General features: G+C 40.6%; 1 protein-coding gene across 10 annotated transcripts in view; it reads right to left on the reverse strand.

Moving 5' to 3' along the window:
- Positions 1-10,751, reverse strand: part of dmd (dystrophin) — a 2,003,576-nt gene extending 1,992,825 nt beyond the window's left edge. For 7 of the 10 annotated variants that reach the window (XM_087992899.1, XM_087992898.1, XM_087992897.1 and 4 more), the window contains exon 1: positions 10,506-10,750. In XM_087992899.1, coding sequence (XP_087849025.1) covers positions 10,506-10,587 — 82 coding nt within the window. In that variant the 5' untranslated portion in view covers positions 10,588-10,750. Of the gene's footprint in view, positions 1-10,505 lie in introns of all 10 variants that reach the window. The other 3 variants (XM_087992890.1, XM_087992895.1, XM_087992900.1) reach the window with 1 other exon arrangement.
- Between the last annotated feature and the right edge of the window lie 13,898 nt (positions 10,752-24,649).

Here is a 24,649-nt window from a genome sequence, read left to right on the forward strand (position 1 = left end):
GTAGTTGCCAGTTTTTAAGCTGGATTGAAAAACTTTGGGCTGCAGTGCAGCAAGTTCTAGAGCACGAGTTTTCAGAACTATTGCTGGAATGTTATCAAGGCCCACAGCCTTCGCAGTATCAAGTACCTTCAACTATTCCTTCACCTCACGTGTAGTAATACTGGAGACCTCCAAAGGATGAAGAGGTGGATCATCCACTTAGTAGCACTGGCTGAAGATTGTTGCATATGTTTCAACCTTATTTTTTACACTGAAGTGCTGGTCCATTCCATCATGGAAAATGTGGCTATTTGTAGAGCCTCGTCCTCCAGTGAGTTGTTTAATTATGCCCCACCATTCAGAATCAGAATCCCTACAGTGTGGAAACAGGCCCTTCCGCCCAACAAGTCCATACAACCCCCCCCCCCAGAGAGCAACCCACCCAGACCCAGTCCCCTACATTTAGCCCTGACTAAGGCACCTAACACTATGGGCAATTTAGCATGGACAGTTCACCTGGCCTGCACATCTTTGGAAACCGGAGCACCCGGAGGAAACCTATGCAGACACAGGGAGAATGTTCAAACTCCACACACACAGTTGCCCGAGCTGAGAATTGAACCCAGATCCCTGGCGCTGTGAGGCAGCAGTGCTGACCACTGAGCCACTGTGAGAGGAGTTTAGATCTATTTGGTTAGTTATGGTATTACATGGCCCTGTCTATCAATCACTGCTTATACTATTTGGCATGGAAGTAGTCCTGTTTTGTAGCTACACCAAGTTGACTTCTCACTTTTAAGGCATGCCCAGTGCTGCTCCTGGCATGCCCTCCTGCACTCTTCATTGAAACATGATGACCCCAGATCATAGTGGTAGAGTGGGAGATATGTCAGGCTGTGAATTTTCAGATTGCGTTGGGTGTTGCAATTCTACTGCTGCTGATGCTAAGTTCCTCATGGATGTCCAATCTTGAGTTGTTCGATCTGTTGAAATATCTCTTATTTAACACGGTGGCAGTGCCACAGTGGGGGGGGGGGGGAGGGAAGTGAGGTACACTTAATTTGTACATGAAATTTCACTTCAACAAGGACTTGCAGTGCGTTGGTCACTCCTACTAATCCTGTCAGAGGCAGATGCATCTGTGATATCAAACTGGTGGGAATAAAGTAAAATACATTTTATCCCTCTTGTTGGCTCTTTCACCAGCTGCCGTAGACCTTGCCCACTGTTGTGTCCTTTCGGACTTGACCAGCTTAGTCAAGTAAATCTTCTGTCCCACTCTTGATGATGGTCATTGAAATCCTTCACCCACAGTACAATCTGCATTCTAGCCATCCTCAGTGCTTCTTCCACTCAACACACAGGAGTACTGATTCACACCCTGAGTGGGGACAGGACATACCCAGAAATGATAATGGTGCTGTCTGAGTCATGGTCTGTAATATATATAATTCTATGAGTATGTTAGGCTGATCCTGAACAAGTCTGAGAGTCAGCTCTCTCAAATTTGTTACTCGCCTCCAAATGTTAGCACTGAGGACTCGTGTTTTAAAACAACAACTCATCTTTTAATTCCACATATTTTTAAATTCAAATTTCACTGTTTGCTGTGGTAGGATTCAAACCTGAGTCCCCAGAGCATTATCTGGGTTTCTGGATTCAGAAACAGTGCCAGCTTCTCCCAATATATATGGATTGAAAAGCCTTTTTTTACGCTGTAACAATTCTGATTCCAAGCGACCAAAAGCTGATCTCTTTCCTGCCACAGAGTCCATCAGCACCTCAAAGATTTACTGTGGTTCAATAGTGCTTTACTAAAGATCTTGTGGGAGTAGGACAATGCAATCAATTTAGATTGTAATCACCCAAAAATATTTTTCAATGGAGTCAGAATGGAAAAAGTTCCAAGTTCAAGGTCATGCCTCATCTCTTGCATCTTGATTGAATCACTGGACATGTACAAACAGGTCTGGCCCAAGGATAGAGTCACGTCTCTTTGGGGAGTCTAGTTGTCTGTCATTGCTTTTCTTGCTAATAGAAATGCTGTCAGAATCCCAGCAGCACAGCCTGACACTTAACTCAGAGTTGACCCACAAGTACTGCACTACACTAAGGACTTGTATAAATGCAGTGCCATTTGTAAACTCAATAGCAATATCCTACACAGAGATAAGAGGTCTTTCATTCTCACAAACCCTTTGCAGTACTGATGTAAAATATAATAATCCAGCTCCATTACTACATATAAAGGAAAGCAACTGGCAATAGTTTAGTTGTAACTTAAAATCAATCATATTAGTCTAATAAATTTTGGTGAGGTTCACATAATGCTTCTGCAATATTAAATTGCAAGTCAGTACCAATTCAAGTACCCCAATGCAGAATGCTTACTAGAAAGCTGATCACGAAGCATCTCTACCATAATTTCTCCACTTCCCAGCTGTTGTTCGACTGTCATTTAGTATTGCCATGGAAAGTCAAACAAACAATTAACAACATGTTACTTATTCACATCACTTTTGTCAAATTAAAACAAAACTTTTGATTAAAATTGTATGAATTCCCATGAGAAGTAACTTGGGAAATACCAGAACTGCAACAGTTAGATGTTCCCACTATCTGCATCATTGATATCTTCGCATAGATGGCCTTCCTAGTTCAGACTGTTTTAAAAAGATTCAAAACACATATTCTGAATTTTAAGTACAATTGCCAAACAGGAGTTCTCATTGACAGAGTTTCCATAGAAACACAATTAAAATGTGTTTATGTTACAATGACTCCCACGCGGTGCATGCTATTAAAACTAACTACTTGACTACTTGGTTTTATATGAAAGGTACTATTGTTCAACTGGGTTATATACACAAAGTACTTTTTTTGCACTTTAACGTTTGCTGTATTTCATACATGGAATTCTATTAAATATTGGCAGATTTTCTCCTGATCCCTCAGCTTTGTTTTGCCCTTACCACACAGCAAAGCTTCAGCTGTTAATTTCAGCATCAAGCTGCTAAGTGTCAATATATTTGCTGCACTGCTGATTTACAACTTTGACACAGGAGTATTAGAGACTCATTCTAGTTTCAATAGGAGAGAATGTACTACTCAATAAAATTTTAAAGTTACTTTGATGTCTGGGTATAACAATGCTATCACATAGAAGAGCAGAACTCTGAAAACATGTCCACTTACACTGAACTGTTTTAAATAACCTAGTATTAAGTTGAGGGATCTTTGCTTATTGGTTACATAATTAATTTATGAAAGCATCATTTCACTGTTTAGACCTTCATGGACCACTCATTCATTCAATGACGAAAATGTATTGTTAACACCTGCAAATCTTCATGCTGCTAAAACTACTTCAAAATGCACTTTAAGTAAACTATTAAACCACAAGTCTCCAGATGTTCACTCAAATCGCTCTTAGCAAGGAGCAGAATTTTTAAATTTAAAATATACACCTTAATGGAAATGCTGGGATCGGGATACTTTAATTGCAATGTTACTTAAACTTGATGCACAGCATGCAACATTTCTGCAGAGGTACTTTTTATATAAGAGGGTCTTTGAAGATAATATGGATGATATTTTCTCTGCTTATTGCAAATTAGCAAAAAATAAAGGACTGCTGCATTATATTTGCATTTTTTTCATTAACATTACTGAAATTATATATTATAGGAATATATATCCCATCACATTTAACCATTGATGTGACAATGATTATGTCACTGGTCTACACTGTGGAATGATTTTGAAAATACCCTGCAGAATACCAATATATGAACATTTAAGAATTTATATGTTGGCATCATGGAGAAATTTCAAGGGCATTGTGTCAGTGACTGAATTCATTTTTCTATTTCATTTCAATCTTAACTGTAACAATCATGGTCAGCAGCTCTGCATCCAGTCAATTAGTTTGTATGAACCCAGTGCAACAAGCAATGTGACAACGTTATATGGGCAAAGAACTGAACTTACTCAAGTCAGCCACAAACTCTGTCCCTGCCCATCAGAGCACTTACTGTAAATCAGAGCAGCCATGAAAAACAAAGACCAACAGCAATAGTGGAAAGTCTTGATAAAACTATGCTATTAAGGAACATCAATTCCTTTGTCCGATCATCAGTGGTTATAGGGAATGATGAGCATGGATCATGGAAGTTCAAGGTCACAAAATTTGGAAGTAGAGACCTCTCACTCCAGAGCCCTGAAGCCTCCCTGGTTCTGTTCCAATTACACTTCACCCACTGCTGGCTTTTGCATAAACCTTAGGTTCTTTTACATTTGAAATTATATTAATTACATTGGGGTACTTTGCCACAATTCGACATCAACAAAATGACCATAATTTCGGGTGCAATGATAATGTTGCAACTGACACTCTTAAGATTTTAATTTGAGTGATCAGAGTTTCAGAATGAACTTCATCAAACTATTCTATTTCTTGAAGTATCAGTCAGCTCCATGGAACTAAAAATAAAAAATAATTTGTTTCAAAGTTGTCACTGAAAGAGGAATGTAGCCTTTTCTTGTTTCATGCTTTAATTCTTGCGGAGAACTCCCCTTGCCATGATTCCTCACTTCCTGATCTAATCTGGCTTCACGACCTACTGGGAATACAGTGATGCACTTTTCAGCGGAGTATTTATACTATTTGAGGTAATACTTATGTTCGATCCCACAGTACAAGAATTAGACATAGATAACATTGTACTAAAATATTCAACAGACTTTGTTATTACTCCTGGTATCGACATATTATAAATCACAGGAACTACTTTGTCAGACTTAGAGTCAACAATTCAGTTATAATCTGTTGCCTGCTTCCCTCAGTCTGGCATGCTGCAAGGGCTCCAATAAGATGGAGACTGAGAACTTTGTACTGTCTAGTTACATAGAGTCATGCAGCATAGAAACAGGCCCTTTGATCCAACTTGTCCTCCCTGACCAGACTTCCAATCTAACCTAGTCCCATTTTATAGCATTTGGCCAATATTCCTCTAAAAACTTCCTATTCAAATACCCATCCATATGCCTTTAAATGCTGTAATTGTATCTATCTCCACCATTTCCTTTCGCAGCTGGTTACACACATACACCAGCCTCTGTGTGAAAACATTACCCCTCAGGACCCTTTTAAATCTTTCCCCTCTCACCTTAAAGCTATGCCTTGTAGTTTTGGGCACTGCCCCCACCCCTCCACCACCCACCACCACTCCACTCCACTACCCTTGCCTCCCCCCCCACCCCACCCCCAGGAAAAAGCTCTTGGCTATTCACCCTATCCATGCCGCTCATGATTTCATAAACCTATCTAAGGTCACCCCTCAGCCTCTAATACTCCAGGGAAAAAAACCCACCCTGTTCTCTGAACAAAAGCAAAATATGAAATCACTGCTATCCAGAATTTGCAATAAGAATGTCACTTAAAGGTACATTTTATATACTAGCTCTGATCATAAGACAACATTTTTCATTTTGTTCATCCCAAGTGACTTCCCACTTTAATGTATTACAGATATGTAATTCAATAAACTGGAGTGCGACCACAGTGAATGCACACAACAACACAATTGCACTGAAAAATGGGACTCTAATATGGCGTGATATCGCAATTACTTAAAGGTTTGTGCAAACTAGTTAAAGTTTCTTCCCAAACTGCACCCTGATCCAACACTACTAATACCACCAACAACCCATGACCCACCAGCCCCAAGTTAATGCTTCACATTCCTTTTCCAATCACGAACCCAATCTCTTCACTTACTCAAAACCACAGGATTTTCCCAAGTTTTCCAAATTCTGATGAAAGGTGATTGTTTTGAAAAGTTCACTCTGTCTCCAAGTTTGCTGCCTGAACTGCTGAATATTTCCAGTGTTCTCTGTTCTTACTGTGTCTCAGATTTCCAGTATCAAGTGTTTTCTAAATTCACAAGAGGAGGATATGTTTGAATTTTGTTTTTCATCTCACATGTGGAAAATATGAAAATTGTTAGTTCTGAGACTTAGGTGAGCTTTTCTTAGTGATGAAAATTTTCGGATAAAAAGGTTCTCTGACTTCAGAAACATGAACTGAATGATGAAACTCAAATGTATTCAGTAAGTTATTCCATATGCTGTGCTGTTGGCATTACATAGGAAGTGTCTACTGATTACATAACTAATGCACAACTAAAATGACTAGAGCATTAGATGTTCTTTCAATTGAAAATACATGTGCTGAAATATACAAAATGTAAGGGTAGTGATTCAACATGTTGAATCCACTCAAGCAATGTGACCTGCCATCTACTGTCTGACCAGAATCACAGGTAGCATCTTGGTGATGAAACAGTTCTTTTGTCATGTCTGCCACTTTAACTGAAAGAAAATGCAATCAAGTGAAGAAATTATTTAAGAAAATTATCTGAAGAAGAATGCAGAATTCGTTTTCATTTGATAAATACATATAAGAAACCCTCAACATTCATGAATGACTACTTAACATTGTAGCGTAACAAATCTCACTGCTTTGAAGATATTTTTAAGATGGTAGTGATTATGAATAAGTTCAATTTGATTAACTGAATTTTTGTTTTGTTTAAGTGCTGAGAAGGGAGGAGGTAAGAACAAAAATTCAATAATTATGATTTCCAAAGCAAACACTGGATTTAAAACAATGAAAGTCAAGCATTATTTTAACCTGTGCAGGGCCCTCTGCCTAGTGGAAATCTAAAAAGCAAATAACTGAACTTGAGACTAAATTGCTACTCCTTGGCAGTTGCATTTCAACTGCGTTATGTGGGAGGAATGCATATAGTTCACCAATTTATAGTACCCAGATGTACACTTTGGCACTCAGAATATTGCTTCTGCAAACAGCAGCAGCTTGGTAATGCTAAAGCAAATGCTCATTAATGGAGTTCAAAGGCAGGCAATCTCACCTTTGCAGTTCAAATGAGTGTTAAAGCAATGCAGCACTGAACATACAGCCAAAACTCTTTGACCTGAATTTGTAAATCTGCAGTAGCATTAATAAGATCAAAATAAGAATTTACATTGTGCAGCTAGAACATACTTAAATGATTAATCATGATTTAACACAAACTGATATATTTTTAACAAAAAATTCTTCCCCCCACCCTTAACTGGAACATATTTCATAAATAGAAATGCTACATCGAGCCAAGGAAATTAGTTTTATAATGGTCTTCATTAAATAGAAAACATGTCTCAAGTAGTCAACACTGATAGGGATGACAAAAGGATATCTGTCTCTCTGTATTTACTTGTGGTGATGTGACAAATATATTATATTAATAATACCACATGTTGTTGCATATATAATAGCAATGTGCCACTTTGAGCAACATGACTATGAACTATTGTTGCTTCCAATGCATTAATGGTGAAACTGGATTACTTTGGCATCAGCCATAGCACATTGCATATTGGAATGATGTTGCATCTAGTATTATCACACTGAACGTTTCAAGAACTTTTATTTGTAAATATTTTTGAGTTGCATTTTTCTTCCACAACTATAATTGCAGTATTGTGTGGTTCAAAATCAAACAAAGAAAATTCAGGCAGAACCTGACAAACACTGTCACCTCACATGGATTTGACTGATCAACTTTTCTGTGACACCATGTTGAGTCACTGTGATCTCAGACATGACAAATGTGGTAACACCCTCATATCTGAGTCAGAAGGCTCTAAGTTCATACTTCACTCTAGTGACTTGAACACAAATGTCTAGTATGGAAGGAGTGCTGCACTGTTGAACATAACTTAAATAATACTTCACTTAACTTCAATTTGTAAATATTTGAGTTGCATTATTTGCTGAAAATTAAGTTATTGAAACTTTCAGCACAATAATACCAGTGATATTACTCTGATATGGAATACGTTATTGCTTCCATCAAAGCAGTTCAATTACACCATCAATGCATTGGAAGACAATAATAAAAGCCTTTAGCTCTACTGCCAATCAGTTTTGATAATGTGCCTGCAGCTCAAGATAAACACTCTCTCTGATTACAAGAATTGTACTGATCATAATAATAGCATCACGATAGCATCACTCCCACCAGGGGAACAGCCCGATTTTTGTACATGACACTCAATATTTGCCTATTATTGTAGAATTGCTAAATAGTAAATAAAAATTACTGATCAAATGGAGTTGCCTCAGTGATTTTATTCAAACTACTTCTAAATAAATTTAATTGGATCCAGCTCTACAAATACATTTCTGCTGAACAAATAACCAGTTCTTGAGTAGTCTAATTATTATAAAGAGATTGTCTGTGTAATCTTACATTTGACTTATTACAACAGTATCTTCATTTTAATTAAGTTGGATTTTCATTCCAAATAAGTTTTTAACCATCCAGTCTCTATCTGAAAGCAACGAATATCTGAGCCCCAGTCTTCAACGCAGCCACAGTTGTTGCCAATATATGACTGATAGTCCATCGATGTGTACAAATAGGGTTTAGAAATTGATGATTTTCATTTTCTGTTACAAAAGCAGAACAACTTTGCCACTTTGTATTGCTGCACTTTAATTCTAATTTAGCTTGGAGTTGGAATTTCCTCCAGCCAAAACTTACTGCTATTTAACCCAGCAACTGATAGTCTCTTGTTTTGGTAACCTTTTGATTGGTGAGAAATTAACTGTTGTGCACAATTAAAAAAACCATCCAAATCAATTAATTAGATTTTCCAAAGTTAAAGTCAGGTTAAACCTTTGTGACTCTTCTCCAATGTGGGTTTTGCAAACTTTCCTTTAAATGTACAGGTTCAAGATACTTCTTAACTATGTTTTTGACTAAAGATATTCCTATATTCCATAAACTCACTGTCACATTGGACTTCTGAATGAAACGTAAAACCAGTTTTTAATTGGTCACGGCCTAAAATAGTTTGCACAACTCTCCCAATTCCAGAAGAGCAGGTGGCTGTCTCCGCTGAGCTCTGTCCCACATAACTATACACATCAAAATAAAGCATGACCTTTCCCAGCCCATAGTTCAGACTGTTGCTTCCCCCAGATCTTCCCAGTAACTGCGCTGGGAGGCACATCCAGAGAGGCGGCAAGGACAAATTCCAACATAGCCCTGTGGCTGCAGTTTTCCATTAACAGCGCTTCATTCCGCTAATGATGGGCAACTCCCCAAAGTGTCTCTTTGTAGATCCCGTTACACAGCAAGTTCCGTTTACGCCAACGCGTGGAGCTTAGCTGCTTGGGTTGTCAACTCTGCACACATGTACTTTATGACCGAGCTCCCTGAAACCCACTTGGGATGAAGTTGCTAATAACTGCATGAACATGCAGAGTAACCGAAAGCGTGGCTGCAAAAGTAACTTTAAAAGTAAGCAATCTGTTGGTTCTCTTTTTTTAAAAATGCAGAAATGCACCGATGGACCTCAAACGAGTTGCAACGTGATAGGGAGTTTGTTTGAACCAAACAGTGCGTAGGGATTTACTGGATATCCTGGAATTGGAGGAAGGTCAACAGTTAGTAATTGTAAACCCACCGCATCCCAGTTCCTGCGCAGCAGAGAGTTTCCCAGTTCGGAACCCACGGTATCCAGACTTTAAACTGTAACCCCTGGGAGGATGAGACGCCACACCAGGTATACCTCACACAGTCTCTGCTCCCGTTCTTGTCTATCAAACCTCAACCTTTTACTGCGTTATTTTGGGGGGAAGAGTCCGTATAGTGCAGAGTTTCCTGTTTGGTGGTTCAGTCCAAACTCGCACAAGCCGGGGTTGCCGACTTGTTGCTTTGTTGAAGGCCGGAGTCAGCGGCTGGATTGGTCCTTATCTCGGTGCGGGACGAGAGAAGTCAGCTCCTGGGGGGTGCCCTCTTGCTTGGGGTTGACAATGGGAGGAGCGAGGGCAGCCACACAAACGGCGCAGCAAGATGTCCTTTGGACCCTGACTGTCATTGCCGGTATTTAAAGAGACAGCAGCACAATCCAACCCGCGCAAACGTATCCCCCTGGCAATAACTTCATTTCATTGACATCCTCTCAGTGCCCTTCCTGTGGGTATCACTGGGAGCAGATCCACGGTCCTACCGACCACACACACATAATGATGTCCACAACCAGAAAGTTGACCCTAGCGGCAAAGTGAAGTTGTCCTGTCTTATCTCGATCCCGTCAGGCCGCCCTCACTGAAGAACATTCCAGCTCGAACTACTGGAGGCGAGTGAGCGGTCTCGGCCCTTTCTCGGAGGAAGGAGGGCAGCAGCAGTAGTGGGGGGTGGGGGGTTCTGACTCGGTTGGGTATCACCCACTCCAGCTCCAGCCGGCTGCCGCTCAGCTGAAACTAACACACAAGCAATGCGCCCTGCACTCGCCCAGCATTTCCAAATCCCCAGTCCCCTGAGCCTTGCAGTCACTTGGAAAGTTGCAGGGTCTGCTTACTGCCTGCCAGTCCTCAGCTGAGACCAGTCAGTACAGAGCACCCTCCCCTCCCTGCCTCCAGCCCGGTGTCTCTCTCTTTTTGCACTTACCCGTTCGAGTTTTAATGATCTCGTTGAACTCATCCCCGGCCGAGTCGTCTCTCGCACTCTCGGGACGCCCAGCTTCTGCCATCGGAGGTGGATGTAGGAGCCGCTGGCTTCAGAGCCAGTGTCCAGCTCAGCTCGAACCAGCGCTGTTGTGGAGGGCAGTTCAACACCAGGCAGCTCCCACACACACACACACACACACAGGATCACAGCTGTCACAACTTCCAACAGATACACTTCAACAGGTGAGTCGCTCTGTCCCTCTCCCGCCCCTTCCCAAATAAATCCACTCCATATATATCAAAAAAAAAGGGAGGACGAGGGGGTTGGTGGAAGCGGGCCGGCCCGTGTGCAGAATCAGCCGGGGAAACCCGACACCCCCATAAATCAGGCAGGACTGCTCTCCCGACACTGACAGGCTCTCTCTTAAAGAGACATTACCGCTCCCCACTCACTGCACCAAGGCCACCGCTGCTTCGAGTGCACTCCCCGAAGCGATCATTTCATTTCCTTCGTGAGACATTATTTCACAAAAAACGCTTGAAAAAGTTGGAGCAACATCCGATAACACAAGCCGCAAAGAACATAATTTAATGGCAGCAAGCTAAAAGTAGGGCTCCATCAAACTTTAAAGAATAAAGGAACCTCCTTAGAAACAATTTTAAACGACTATCGTATGGAAGTAACAATTTAAGTCATATTGCAACTTTTGCTCTTTCATTTGCTGAGTTCCTGGTTGCAGAACCGTTAATTTTGAAAGTCTCATTCTGGTCCATAACCTGCTACAACCCTCAAGGGGATTCTTGTGTTGCTGAACTCCTGGTCTCTTGACCAGCCCTGATATCCGGAATGCGTGGGGGATTGTGAGGCAGCAACCGGGGGGACCATTGATGAGAGCAGCAGATCAGGCAACGGAGCATAGATGACAAGCACCAGGCATTCGCATGAGGAAATTTGCTTTTCAAACCACGATACGAAAACATAGCTATTAAACAGCTTGCTGGACAGTTTTCTTTTCAGTTGAATGTGAATATAGTTATCACAAGGTCATAAGGAGTAGGTGTTATGCCTATTTGGGAAAAGGTATTTTAAAAAAACTGAAGTTTCCATGGTAAATATTTTGTATAGCCACAGATCTTTATATTGTTTGTCATGCCGTTAAATAAAGGCATGGAGATATCTCCCCATGCTTTTATTCCAAGACAATCACAAGGTAGACATTTGGTCAGACAAATGGGTAATTGTTGACAAGCGTGCACTGCCTCTGGAAATTAAACACATCTTGCATTACCATAAGAAGTCGAAACAGAAATAGGCCATTCAGCCCATCAAGTCTGTTCTGCAATTCAATGAGATTATGGTTGATCTGATAATCCTCAATTCCACTTTGCTTTGATTTCCTCACTGATTAAAATTCTGTCTGTCTCAGTCTTAGTGACCCAGCCTCAACAGCCCTCTGCAGAGAAGAATTCCACAGATGGACCATGCCTTCTGGTCCTAAACTCTTCCAGCAAGGAGAATCAACCTATTTGTGTTGACCTTATCCCCTAATTGTCGAATTTATACAACAACAATTGCACTCTGGCCAATTGCCTATTTCAGGCACCTGGTAGACTTACGCATATTTCTATAGCAGGATTGTTTAATGAGATGCAATAGAATGTTTGATATTTGTCCAGATCCGAGGAGGTTCTTAGAAATTTTTAGGCTACATTTAATCAGGAACAGGAGAGGAAGAATTTAGAGGATTGACAACCTCTAAGAATTGCCCCTTTAATCTCATTATAGATCCTAGCATTAGGGGCATTTTGGTAACAAGTCTGAAAACAGTTGATAAAGCACCCATCATTGAGGTGTAGCAAGACGAGGCTCTATGGGAAGTTTCTACATTATTATATAGCTTTCACTTCCTTTTACTGTGTAGTTAATGGACATTCTCCAGCACAGAATATTGAAAGGAATATTCCTTCAGGCTGGAGTATAGCAATTTAATTGTTGACATTTCACTTTTCTAAAAAGCGTGATGTGAAACAAATTAGATTACTTACAGTGTGGAAACAGGCCCTTCAGCCCAACAAGTCCACATCAACCCTCTGAAGAGCAACTCACCCAGAACCATTCCCCTTCACCTAACACTTATGGGCAATTTAGCAAGGCCAATTCACCTAATCTGCACATCTTTGGACTGTGGGAGGAAACCAGAGCAAACCCATGCAGACTCCACACAGACAGTTGCCTGAGGAAGGAATTGAACCCAGGTCTCTGGCACTGTAAGGCAGCAGTACTTACCATTGTGCCACCATGACACCTGGGTTTAGTGTAGTTATCCTACAGTTATGGGAGAATGTAGAAGAAACACTTAATGGGTTACTAAGAGGAACCAAGGATTTAAGCATTAGAAAAACAAAATGACATGAATTTCACCAATACTTTTCGAGCACTTTGTTTCTCCTTAATTGAAAATAAACTTTTCTGATCATGTAGGCTGTGGAATTAATGTGATGAGACTCAATGACCACTTAGAAAACATTACCATTAATACTGGGGCATTTTTTTACACAGAGGTTCATGTCTGGAATGAATGTCCAGAGGAAATAGTGGATGTAAGTACAGTTACACTGTTTAGAAGACATTTAGGTAAGTACATGAATGAGAAATGTTTGGGGAGTATGGGCCAAGCACATGAATGTGGGACGAGTTTAGTTTGGCTTTATGGTCAGTATGGACTGGTTAGACCGAAGGGTCTGTTTCTGTGCTGTATGACTCTAAGACTGTAAATTGGACACAAGTTAGGATTTAAGCAGTACAGGTTTAGATAAATGTTAGTTTATGGCGGATGAAGACAGGACTTCAGCCAGGGTGTTGTGGAATAGTCAAGTCTATGGTAACATAGGCCTGGATGAAGAGTTCAACAGCAGCTGAGTTGAGAAAGAAGCAGAATAGAATGAGTCCCAGGGATGGTGCAGATATATAATCAATAGTTCTTCTTGAGCTCAAAACTGACACCAAAGTTGAGATGTGGAGGTGCCGGTGTTCGACTGGGATGGACAAAGTTAAAACCACACAGCACCAGGTTATAGTCCAACAGGTTTACTTGGAAGTACTAGCTTTACGAGTGCTGCTCCTTCATCAGGTAGCTGTGGAGCAAGATCATAAGACACAGAATTTATAGCAAAAGAGCTCAGTGGCATGCGATATTGTTTCAGTTGCATGACACTGAGATCTCTTGATGAAGGAGATCACCTGATGAAGGAGCAGCATTCCAAAAGCTAGTACTTCCAAATAAACCTGTTGGACTATAACCTGGTGTTGTGTGATTTTTAACTTTGACCAAAGTTGAGATCAGACAGATTCAACCTCTGACTGTTGCCAGAGAAACAGATGGAGTAGTTTGCCAGAGAATGCATTTTGTGGCAGCAGATAAACACAAATGCCTTTTCAGTACATACTAATATACCAAATAGGAGCATTTGTGGGCTCTTCATCCCCTGTAGTCTGACTCATCATTCAATAGTTTATAGCTCACTTATTTGTGTTTAAAATTCCTCATTCCCATCTCGCCCAGATAACCTTTGCTTCCATCAGTAAAGGTCTGTGCCCTTCACAGCTATTACGTACTTAGCACAGGGGTAAAAAAAAATAAAAAAAGGTGCTGCCCTTCCAACCATACCATCTATCCCATGCTTCCAATACCCCATGTGTGGCCTGGAAAATTCAGTACCATTAAAGTTTAATACTCTGGCAATTCTCAGAACAATACATAATGCCAGATTAACTATATCTGCTGATGACATCCAGCTCCAACCCTCCAACATATCGCTTGAACCTTCAGCTGTGCTTACATTGTTATACTGCTTGTCTGACATCCGGTATTAGAGAAGTAGAACATTTTTATCTTATATATATGGGACATGGAAGCAAGGGTTATTTGGGTTAGACAGAAATGTGGAATTTGAAACGCAAATGGGTGAGCTATAAACTGTTGAATGATGAACCAGACTTGAGGGGATGAATAGCCCACTGCTGCTTCTGTTTTGTGCTTTAGCATGTACTGAAAAGGCCATTGTGTTTATCTGCATTCTCTCACAAACTACTCTATCTGTTTCCCAGACAACTGTCAGAGATTGAACCTATCTGATTTCAACTTTGGTGTCATTTTTGAGCCCAAGATGAACTTTTGATTATATATCTGCGCCATCGCTGGGACTCATTCTATTCTGCTCCTTTTTCAGCTCAGCTGCTGTTGAAATCTTCAGCAGGCCTATGTTACCATAGACCTGACTATTCTAAAGCACATCTGGCTGACCTCCCATCTTCACCCTCCATAAATTAACATTTGTTTGACCCTCTGTTGCTTAAACCCTAACTCAAGTGAAATCTCATGTATAAACCTGTCACTGTAAATTATCACTGTACAGCATGGAAGCAGACCCTTCAGTCCAACTCATCCATGCCAACCAAATATCCTGAATTGACCTAGTCCCATTTGCCAGCATTTGGCCCATATCCCCCTAAACCCTTCCTACTCTTGTACCCATCCAGGTGCCTTTTAAATGTTGGAAATTTACCAACCTCCACCACCTCCTCTGGCAGCTCTTTCCACACACACACACACATACACCACCCTCTGTGTGAAAAATCTGCCCCTTATGTCCTCTTTAATCTTTCCTCTCTCACTCAAATTTCTGCCCTCCAGTTTTAGAATCCACTACCCTGGGGAAAAGACTTTGGTTGTTCACTCTATCCGTGCCTGTTATGATTTTAAAAACTTCTAACGTCAGTCTCCAAAGCTCCAGGGAAAATAGCCCCAGCCTATTCAACCTCTCCCTATAGCTTTATTCCTCCAACCCTGGCAATATCCTTGTAAGTCTTTTCTGAACCCTATCAATTTTGACAGCATCCTTCCAATAGCAGGGGGACCAAAAATGTATTCCAAAATGGCCTAACTAATATCCTGTACTGTCACAACATGACCTGTCAACTCCTATACTCAATGCACAGACCAGTAAAGGCAAATATACTAAACACCTTCTTCATTATCCTATCTACCTGTTACTCTACTTTCAAGGAACTATGAACCTGCACTCCAAGGTCTCTTTCTTCAGCAACACTCCCTAGGACCTTACCATTAAGTGTATAAGTCCTGCCCTGATTTGCCTTTCCAAAATGCAGCACCTTATATTTAAATTAAACTCAATCTGCCACTCCTCGGCCCATTGGTCCATCTGAACAAGGTCCCATTATACTCTAGGTAACCTTCTTGGCTGTCCACTACACCTCTGATTTTTGTGTCATTTGAAAAATATGGTAGCCATACCTCCCATATTCAAATCATTTGTATAAATGACAAAAAGCAGTGGACCCAGCACCGATCCTTGCGGCACAATACTGATCACAGGCCTCCAGTATGAAAAGCTTATATCATGCATTTAATAAAACAAAACATGATGAAGCACTTCAAAGGAGAGAAGGTATTCAGGGACTGAGCAAGAATTGGGCAAAAAATATGGAGAAATTGATTATGACAAAATCAAAGCATAAGTTTCAGCCAAGCTTATGAAGATTGGCAGAGATGTAGAAAGGCAGGATTTGGGAAGTATGTCCAGGGAGCAGCTGTCTGATTGTTGAAGATGCTGTCACTAAAGGTTGAGCAAGGAAACCTGGCAAAGTGTAACAGGTATCTTCAGCTGATCCCTGCTGCAAATGGTTGAAGCAGCAAAAGAGGAGTGGGGTGCTGAAAGAGAATAGACTCTCTTCTAGACATAGTAAAATTGATAGCTGGTTAATGAACATTTTGCTATTGTTGGTGGGCCTTTAAAGTTTGTGGATGTGGCTATAGTGAGCAACATTGAACCAGCAGCATTTCTGGAATGGACATGGCGCAGCCTCTCAGAATGCATCTGATTCCTCCAGTCACTACTTTGCCAATCCCCAATTACTCTTTCAATCCAGGTTACATTCTAGCCACAAAACTCAACAGCCTAACAGTAGTAGCACTGTGCTGCAGCAGATGAATCTCAGTTCTGTTTAAAACTGAGTGTTACTCAATCCTGTAGATATAGAACCCCTGCAAGTTATCCCTTGGAGACTAATCGCATTGAAAGAGAAATTCAAATGTGCAGTTGATGACTGCAAGGATAACATTCATGATTTAAAGCCAAGACCTTTAATATATTGCACAAACTAGAAGCAGCATTGAGTAAACATTATTTTGGTTGGCGACATATACTCTAAACTACAGAAAAGATTCCCTGTTTCATCTTTACAATGATGAAGTAGCTCCCTATCATGATTATGCTTTACTCCATACATTGCCCCATTCCACAGTACTAGTTAGCTCCTAATATCTTACTTACTTTCGTTTCCTTAACTAGTCAGATACCTCCAATTTCCTAGAACTACATAACACTTACAAGGATAAATAGGAGATTCTTCTCTCTTGCTAAAGCAAAAATAACCTGGAACTTTTTTAAACGCTCAAAAACATTGTGTCGTCTATCATGAGCTTCCAGCCACATTCTGTATGGGGAACTATAGAGTGTAGTTTCTCTCTCTCTCACACACACACACACAAATGTTTTGAAATGTCTATAATGTTTAAAGAAATTCAGGAAAACACTGCAATCCAAACCTTATTTCATGTGCACCAATCCTCTTTCAAAATCTATCTCAATGAATCACATGAACCTTCTATTCTGGGAGAAATGCTGATTAGCTACTCTTTCAACCTCCAACCCCATACATTTTTAAATCAACCTGTTCAGAGTTACTATCACACACCTCTGGACCATATGGGAATTGAACCTGAGTCTCCCAGTCTGGAGTTAGGAACACTACTACTGCACCACACAAACCCTATACTACCTTCTAAATAAATGGAGAGTTTAAACTATAACCAGTTAGTAAACAGAACACTCTTCTGACAACATTGCTGGGACCTGGAGATCTGTGTCCATGCATCATCTGAACAGTTGTTCAGGTCATTCTTTTCATGTGCAAATTCTTTGTATCTTCTTCCCAATAAAACAATCTGAACCCCCTTTACCAAGGACACCACCCAGAGCCATTGTCAGTAAAATTCACAACAGGTCATCTTGCAAAATGTCCAGATGACAGAGGACGAAGGGCTGGATGTCTTGAAATGGTTAAAGGTGGATAAATCCCCAGGACTCGATCAGGTGTACCCGAGAACTCTATGGGAAGCTAGAGAAGTGATTGCTGGGCCTCTTGCTGAGATATTTGTATCATCGATAATCACAGGTGAGGTGCCAGAAGACTGGAGGTTGGCAAATGTGATGCCACTGTTTAAGAAGGGCGGTAAAGACAAGCCAGGGAACTATAGACCAGTGAGCCTGACCTCAGTGGTGGGCAAGTTGTTGGAGGGAATCCTGAGGGACAGGATGTACATGTGTTTGGAAAGGCAGGGACTGATGAGGGATAGTCAACATGGATTTGTGCGTGGGAAATCATGTCTCACAAACTTGATTGAGTTTTTTGAAGAAGTAACAAAGAAGATTGATGAGGGCAGAGCAGTAGATGTGATCTATATGGACTTCAGTAAGGCGTTCAACAAGGTTCCCCATGGGAGACTGATTAGTAAGGTTAGATCTCATGGAATACAGGGAGAACTAGCAATTTGGATACAGAATTAGCTCAAAGGTAGAAGACAGAGCATGGTGGTGGAGGGTTGTTTTTCAGACTGGAGGCATATGACCAGTGGAGTGCCACAAGGATCGATGCTGGGTCCTCTACTTTTTGTCATTTACATAAATGATTTGGATGTGAGCATAAGAGGTACAGTTATTAAGTTTGCAGGTAACACCAAAATTGGAGGTGTAGTGGACAGTGAAGAGGATTACCTCAGATTACAACAGGATCTGGGCCAGATGGGCCAATGGGCTGAGAAGTGGCAGATGGAGTTTAATTCAGATATATGCAAGATGCTGCATTTTTGGGAAAGCAAATCTTCCCAAGACTTATACATTTAATGGCAAGGTCCTAGGGATTGTTGCTGAACAAAGAGACCTTGGAGTGCAGGTTCATAGCTCCTTGAAAGTGGAGTCGCAAGTAGATAGGATAGTGAAGAAGGATTTTGGTATGCTTTCCTTTATTGGTCAGAGTATTGAGTACAGGAGTTGGGAGGCCACATTGCGGCTGTACAGGACATTGATTAGGCTACTGATGGAATATTGCGTGCAATTCTGGTCTCCTTCCTATTGGAAAGATGTTGTGAAATTTGAAAGGGTTCAGAAAAGATTTACAAGGATGTTGCCAGGGTTGGAGGTTTTGAGCTACAGGGAGAGGCTGAACAGGCTGGGGCTGTTTTCCCTGGAGTGTTAGAGGCTGTGAGGGGTGATCTTATAGAGGTTTACAAAATTATGAGGGGCATGGATAGGATAAATAGACAAAGTTTTTTCCCTGGGGTTGGGGAGTCCAGAACTAGAGGGCATAGGTTTAGGGTGAGAGGGGAAAGATATAAAAGAGACTTAAGTGGCAACTTTTTCACGCAGAGGGTGGTACATGTATGGAATGAGATGCCAGAGGATGTGGTGGAGGCTGGTACAATTGCAACATTTAAGAGGCATTTGGATGGGTATATGAATAGGAAGGGTTTGGAGGGATATGGGCCGTGTGCTGGCAGATGGGACTAGATTGGGTTGGGATATCTGGTCGGCATGGACAGGTTGGACCGAGGGGTCTGTTTCCATGCTGTACATCTCTATGACTCTATGAGGTTATACGACCCTTTCAATTTCTTCATTTTATGGTAAATTTAAGACTGCATCCCAAAATGTAACAATCTTATAAACCTTTTATTTGTGATAATACCCGCCACTGAGATAGTAGCAAAGTGAAACACAAAGCCAGGATCAATGTCACATGGTGCAAGTAAAGTTATGGTAGCAAACGGTTTCTACACATATTGATTCTTCTGCAGTTGTTTCTGTGAGGTACTCTGCAAAGCTTTGAGGAAAGCTTTCAGGTACATGTCATGAATAACAGATTTGTGAGTTGCAGTACACTCTCAATTTCAACACCTTAAATTGAGGGTAACATGAAAGTGGCTTGCAAGGTGACTAGTACTGTTGCTTGGAAATGGACTAAACCTTTCCTCTCCATATAGTTTGCAGTATTGTGCAGAACCTTAACATAATAGTTAGAAAATAATGAGTCACACATTTCCCAATGATCAGTATGTTTTTTTCTGGTAAGCAAAGCTTCACATTGTGAGCACAGTCAAAAATTGACCTTGCATGCTTTTATTTAAAAGTAGCTCTGAATTCCCCCCTCTGTTCTCTCAGGTTACTTTTTATCTATATTGAATTGAAGTTGGCAAATCGCCATTAAGATACACTACAGCACAAAAGGCAATGACCTTATTTGTACAATGTGATGGAATGGGTTATACCAACTGATATGAAAATGGGTAGGGAGGGAGATGAGGTTGAGAAATCCAACTTCAGCAAAGCTTGAAAATGTGTAGTAGCAGATCATCTGCCCTGCTTTATGCCTCACCTGACTTTGCTTTCTAATGATTGTTTGAATTTCACAACCGAGGCAATGAGACAAAGCGGTAGAAGATTCAATGCAGTTCTACATCAATTCTATTTTGAACATGTAAGGAGAGTTTTCCATCAGAGTGGAACATTAGAGATCCAAACTAACAGCTGGGCATTCTCTGCATAGCTTCCCAAATTATATCCAGGGGGTAATCCCATATGTACCATGCCTTGCAGACTATACTGACAGAGCTATACTGACCAGACACTTCTGATAAACTCTAAACTACTTCTTCCCTTAGATCTGACTGAATCACAAAGTATTACCATAGCTTCCATGGTGTTTTCATATTATGGTTGGCTACATTCATTTTTTAAGCCAGCGATTCAATTGAAACATTAAACTGACAATGTAACTGGTATTTGAAAAAAAGTCTTGGCTCGAAGCCCTCCCCATTTTACCTTGGATATTTCAGTTAATGTCCTATTCTCTGGAATGTCATGCTGTCCACAGGGTTTACCAATTAATATTTGACAGATTGTGAGTGTACTTCAACTTAGTTTGGTGTATGTGACTGTTCGGTAGTTATCTAATCAATTACATTTGATATATGGCACAGAAACAATGCCTGGTATTAAAGTAAAAAACAAGCTTTTTGGGACCCAGAGATTGTTCAGATTTTTGTTGCAATATTAAATAAACAGATGGAGTATAAACATCCAACCAGAGCTCCTGCTCAGCTAACATGTTACAGAAGGTGGGAAATTGCACACCAAACTCTTTACCCAGTGCTTCCAGGCTGTAGACCACTTTCCATTATTTCCATACTTTCAGGCACAGATGCCTTTCTGTCCCACTCCCAGTTCAAATCAGATTTTTTCAAGTTATGTGCTTAATGGCTGTCAAAAAACTGAAATGAATGCTAGTTATAGGAGAGGTCACATGAATATGCTAAACCAAGCAGTACACAAATCACAAATGCATTTTTCCAAACATTCAACTCTTCATAAAACAAAAAAAAAAGCAATTTATGTACTTCAAGCACCTACAAATTATCCAAGTTGCCCATTATACATGGGGAAAGAAAAATATCATTAGTTAACAAAGCTATGTTATAATTCTAGTTTGTCCCACTTCATCCATTATGTCAAAAATATACAGGTCTTAACGATGTTACAAGTTGCTGTGGTCTGCCTGGTCTCTGCTTGTTCCTGAGATGATGCTCCTTATCATTCCCACAATGAGTGCTTGATCAAAACAATACACTTGCCTTTCAGGTTCAGTGTCTCTGCTGGATTGATGACTGCCAGAGTATGTCAAGCTGATGTTGCCAATATTTAAATTCAAGAGAAAGCTCCTACATCTTCTGTGCCCATACCACTTCACACCTTTAGTAATGATATTATGGAAATGTGCACACTCTGATTAGAAATTAATTCAAAACTTTGCTGGATAGTTCCCAAATTCAAAATCTAATTGCATTGTTTTCATATTTACTCAACACTGCATCTTTGCTCCACATGTCACCTCACCAGGCTCTGGCTAAAGCCATTCCTCTGTCAGTACATGACTAATGTCCTTGACTTTAGGCAACTTCAATTGCATCGTTTCCTACTTCAGCGACAGTACATCTGGTAAGGTCTCTGTAGCAGTTGTGATTGACCGACTGAGAGATAATCGTGCTGTCAACATTAATACTCTTCTGGAGAATTGAAACTGCCAATTGGAGTGCACAAGTACCTGTATCTCCTAAATACTGTCCAGAATTTAATTAGAAATCTGCTGCTTTCATCCAGCTTCACTTGACAGCAGCCACATCCTTCACATCTTGGATAGCGAAGACCTTTGCTTTGGTAGGTTGTAGAAAACGTTTTTCAATGGTTGACCTGAGATAGTGAAATCTCTTCAAAGCTTCATTGAGGTCCTTAACTCTGCCCACACACTCAGTTTTCCAACATTCTTCATTGCTAACATGCTGCTAATTCAGAATGTAGGCATTGTCACTTTGTTGATTACTCCCTTCCTTTCCAACTTACTGTTGTCTTTCAGGCTGGTTCTCTCCCCAGCAGATGCTAAGTCGGTCTCATTCATTCGTGTACATTGACACGTTATTCATCAGCAAGCTATATAGGACTTGCAAAAACACCAATGGGATGTTCCAGATTCTGTTCAGCAATCAATGTCTTAATGGCCTTCGAAATTCTGCAGGTCTCTTCCAGCATGTGCAGGGATACCAATCCAAACTTAAGACCTGTTTGAGCGAAATATGCAGATTTCACTTCTCTATGATCAGAAATTCCAGGTGTTCATTCTTCCCATTGCATTGGGCTCTCAGCTTCACTTGTCCACCAGGGATCAGTAATGGTTCTATCATATAACCTCAACCTTACCTTCAAGGGGTTCACTTTTGGTTCACCATCTTGAGGCACAGATCTGTGAAGCTGATATTGTTGAATAAAGCATTGATGTAATTCTGTACTTCACATTCACTTGATAATTTTCTGCTGCAATCATCATTGTAACAGTCATAAACCATTTATTAACTTTGGACCTGATGATGCCAACCTGTTTTCTAGAGGAGAGTGATTCATCAATATCATTGGCTGACATCTTTCCAGCAGCCATCTTTATAGACTTCCTTTGCTTCTTTCTATAGAAACACCAGTGTGCAAAGTCATTCAGCTTTTTTGCACTTACTGCACTGTTTGTCAGATTTATTTGTGTGTAAGTGTCCTCTACAATATTTACATCCTATATTCTAGCCTTGAACTTCCTGCAGGTTTTTCTGAAAACATTTATTTTCTTTCTTCGAATATATTCTTCTCATATAGTCTCAATGGTCTCTTAGAAAAATGCAAAGTCTTGTCTGCTCTCCCATTAATGCAATTGAGATGATGATGACTGACTACTTCAGAGCTCCTGCTCATGCTGATTGCTTTATTGAGAGCAAGTTTCTTCTCTCTTATCAGATGTACTGTCATGGTAGGTTCTTGAATGCCCAAGGCAATCCTATTGCTGATGAGATTATCTTTCAGTGTCTAAGTTCTCAGGATTTAGCCAGATGTGTTTATGCTATCACATACTGAAGATTGGCTTGCCAGAAAGCATTGAGACTTGCATGTTCAAAGAAAAGGAAAATGACTTGTATGGTACTTGGGAGCCAGGTCAGGCTGCTAAAGATACCCTTTGTGTTCACTTCCAACACTCATATCTTCAGAAAGTGCTGAAATGACCTCATCACAGACACCATAGTTTCCTTCTGTGCTGTGACCATTCTGCAATTCAGTTGAACAGCCGTAGGACTGGTGGAGACTGGTGGATTCCAGAGGAAGTAGGGCTGGAAGTTCCTTGTTGGCATTACTCTGATTGTGAATGTTGGATGGTTCTTCAGTAGCTATCTTTTACAAGGCAAATCCAGGGCTGGCACATGCAGAGGCAGTACCAGTCAGTTGTAACCTGAAACCTTTTCTACATTTCCTTGAGTGAAATTACAGTGCTAAAGTGTATGATTAATACTTTTAAGCTACACAGAATAATGCTTGCAAGTATCTCACACAACACCCGCTTGGTTACTTGGAGCCAACAAACAGTGACTGAGTGCTGGGCTATTTCATTACACTTGTCTATTCATTTCTGTAAGGTAAAAACAATGACTGCAGATGCTGGAAACCCGATTCTGGATCAGTGGTGCTGGAAGAGCACAGCAATTCAGGCAGCATCCGACGAGCATATCTGTATGTAGAGTGCCTACCCTTTTCTGTTTGAACAGTTATTGCCTAATACTCCCATGAAAGCTATCGTTGAATTGAGCACAGTATCAAGCAATGCATTTAGAATCCTAACTAGTAATTGAGCTACAAGAACTTAAGATTTTCCTCTCTATTTACAGGAATTTGAAATTTTGCACAACATGCACATTTAATTCAAATTGTGCACTATATGTTCAATCGAAGTCATTGAAGTATATCAAATACCAATGTTGCCCTAGTTCTCAATGCTGAAGAACACAAATGTGTATCTCCCTGCAATTGGAAAATAAAATCACTACAACTCTCTATTTTCTATTCCTGCATCCATGCTGCTACTTCCCCTTCTCAAGCCATCAGTTGTATTTTGCTAAAATGCCTAATAAAAGCCACTTTGTCAAATGCTTTTTGAAGGTCCACATGGACAGTGTCAACTACATTGCCTGAACCCACACTCTCATTTAACTTGACAAAAAGCAGACAAGTTAATTATAAATGTTAGCCAGGAGAACGCCCCTACTTTTTATGTAGTGCCATCAGATCTTTTACATCCACCTAATAGGGCAGAAAAGTCCTTTGTTCAAGTATCTCACCTGGAAGACAACACCTCCAATAATGCAGTGCTCCCTCCGCATCACACTGAGATATTGAGCCTTGTCTTTGGTGGGTCCTGAACCCACAATCTTCTAGTTCAGGGGCAAGAGTGCTCTGGCTGAGAGTTGGCTTGAAATAAATTTAACTCTTAAGTTTAATTCTGTTTTAGGAGTGTCATGGTCACTTCTCTCTCTGCCTGGTGGTCCTTTGAAATGAGCAAGACACTTGTCATGGATTACAGCCTGTGACTCACACTTCCATATGGAGTCTTTTAGTATGGGAGGCTGTTATGCTGCAGCCAACACA

This window comes from Chiloscyllium plagiosum, unplaced genomic scaffold, assembly GCF_037043375.1.
Source record: "Chiloscyllium plagiosum isolate Xiang-an unplaced genomic scaffold, Cpla_swu_hap1 HiC_scaffold_12, whole genome shotgun sequence".
NCBI lineage: Eukaryota > Metazoa > Chordata > Chondrichthyes > Orectolobiformes > Hemiscylliidae > Chiloscyllium > Chiloscyllium plagiosum.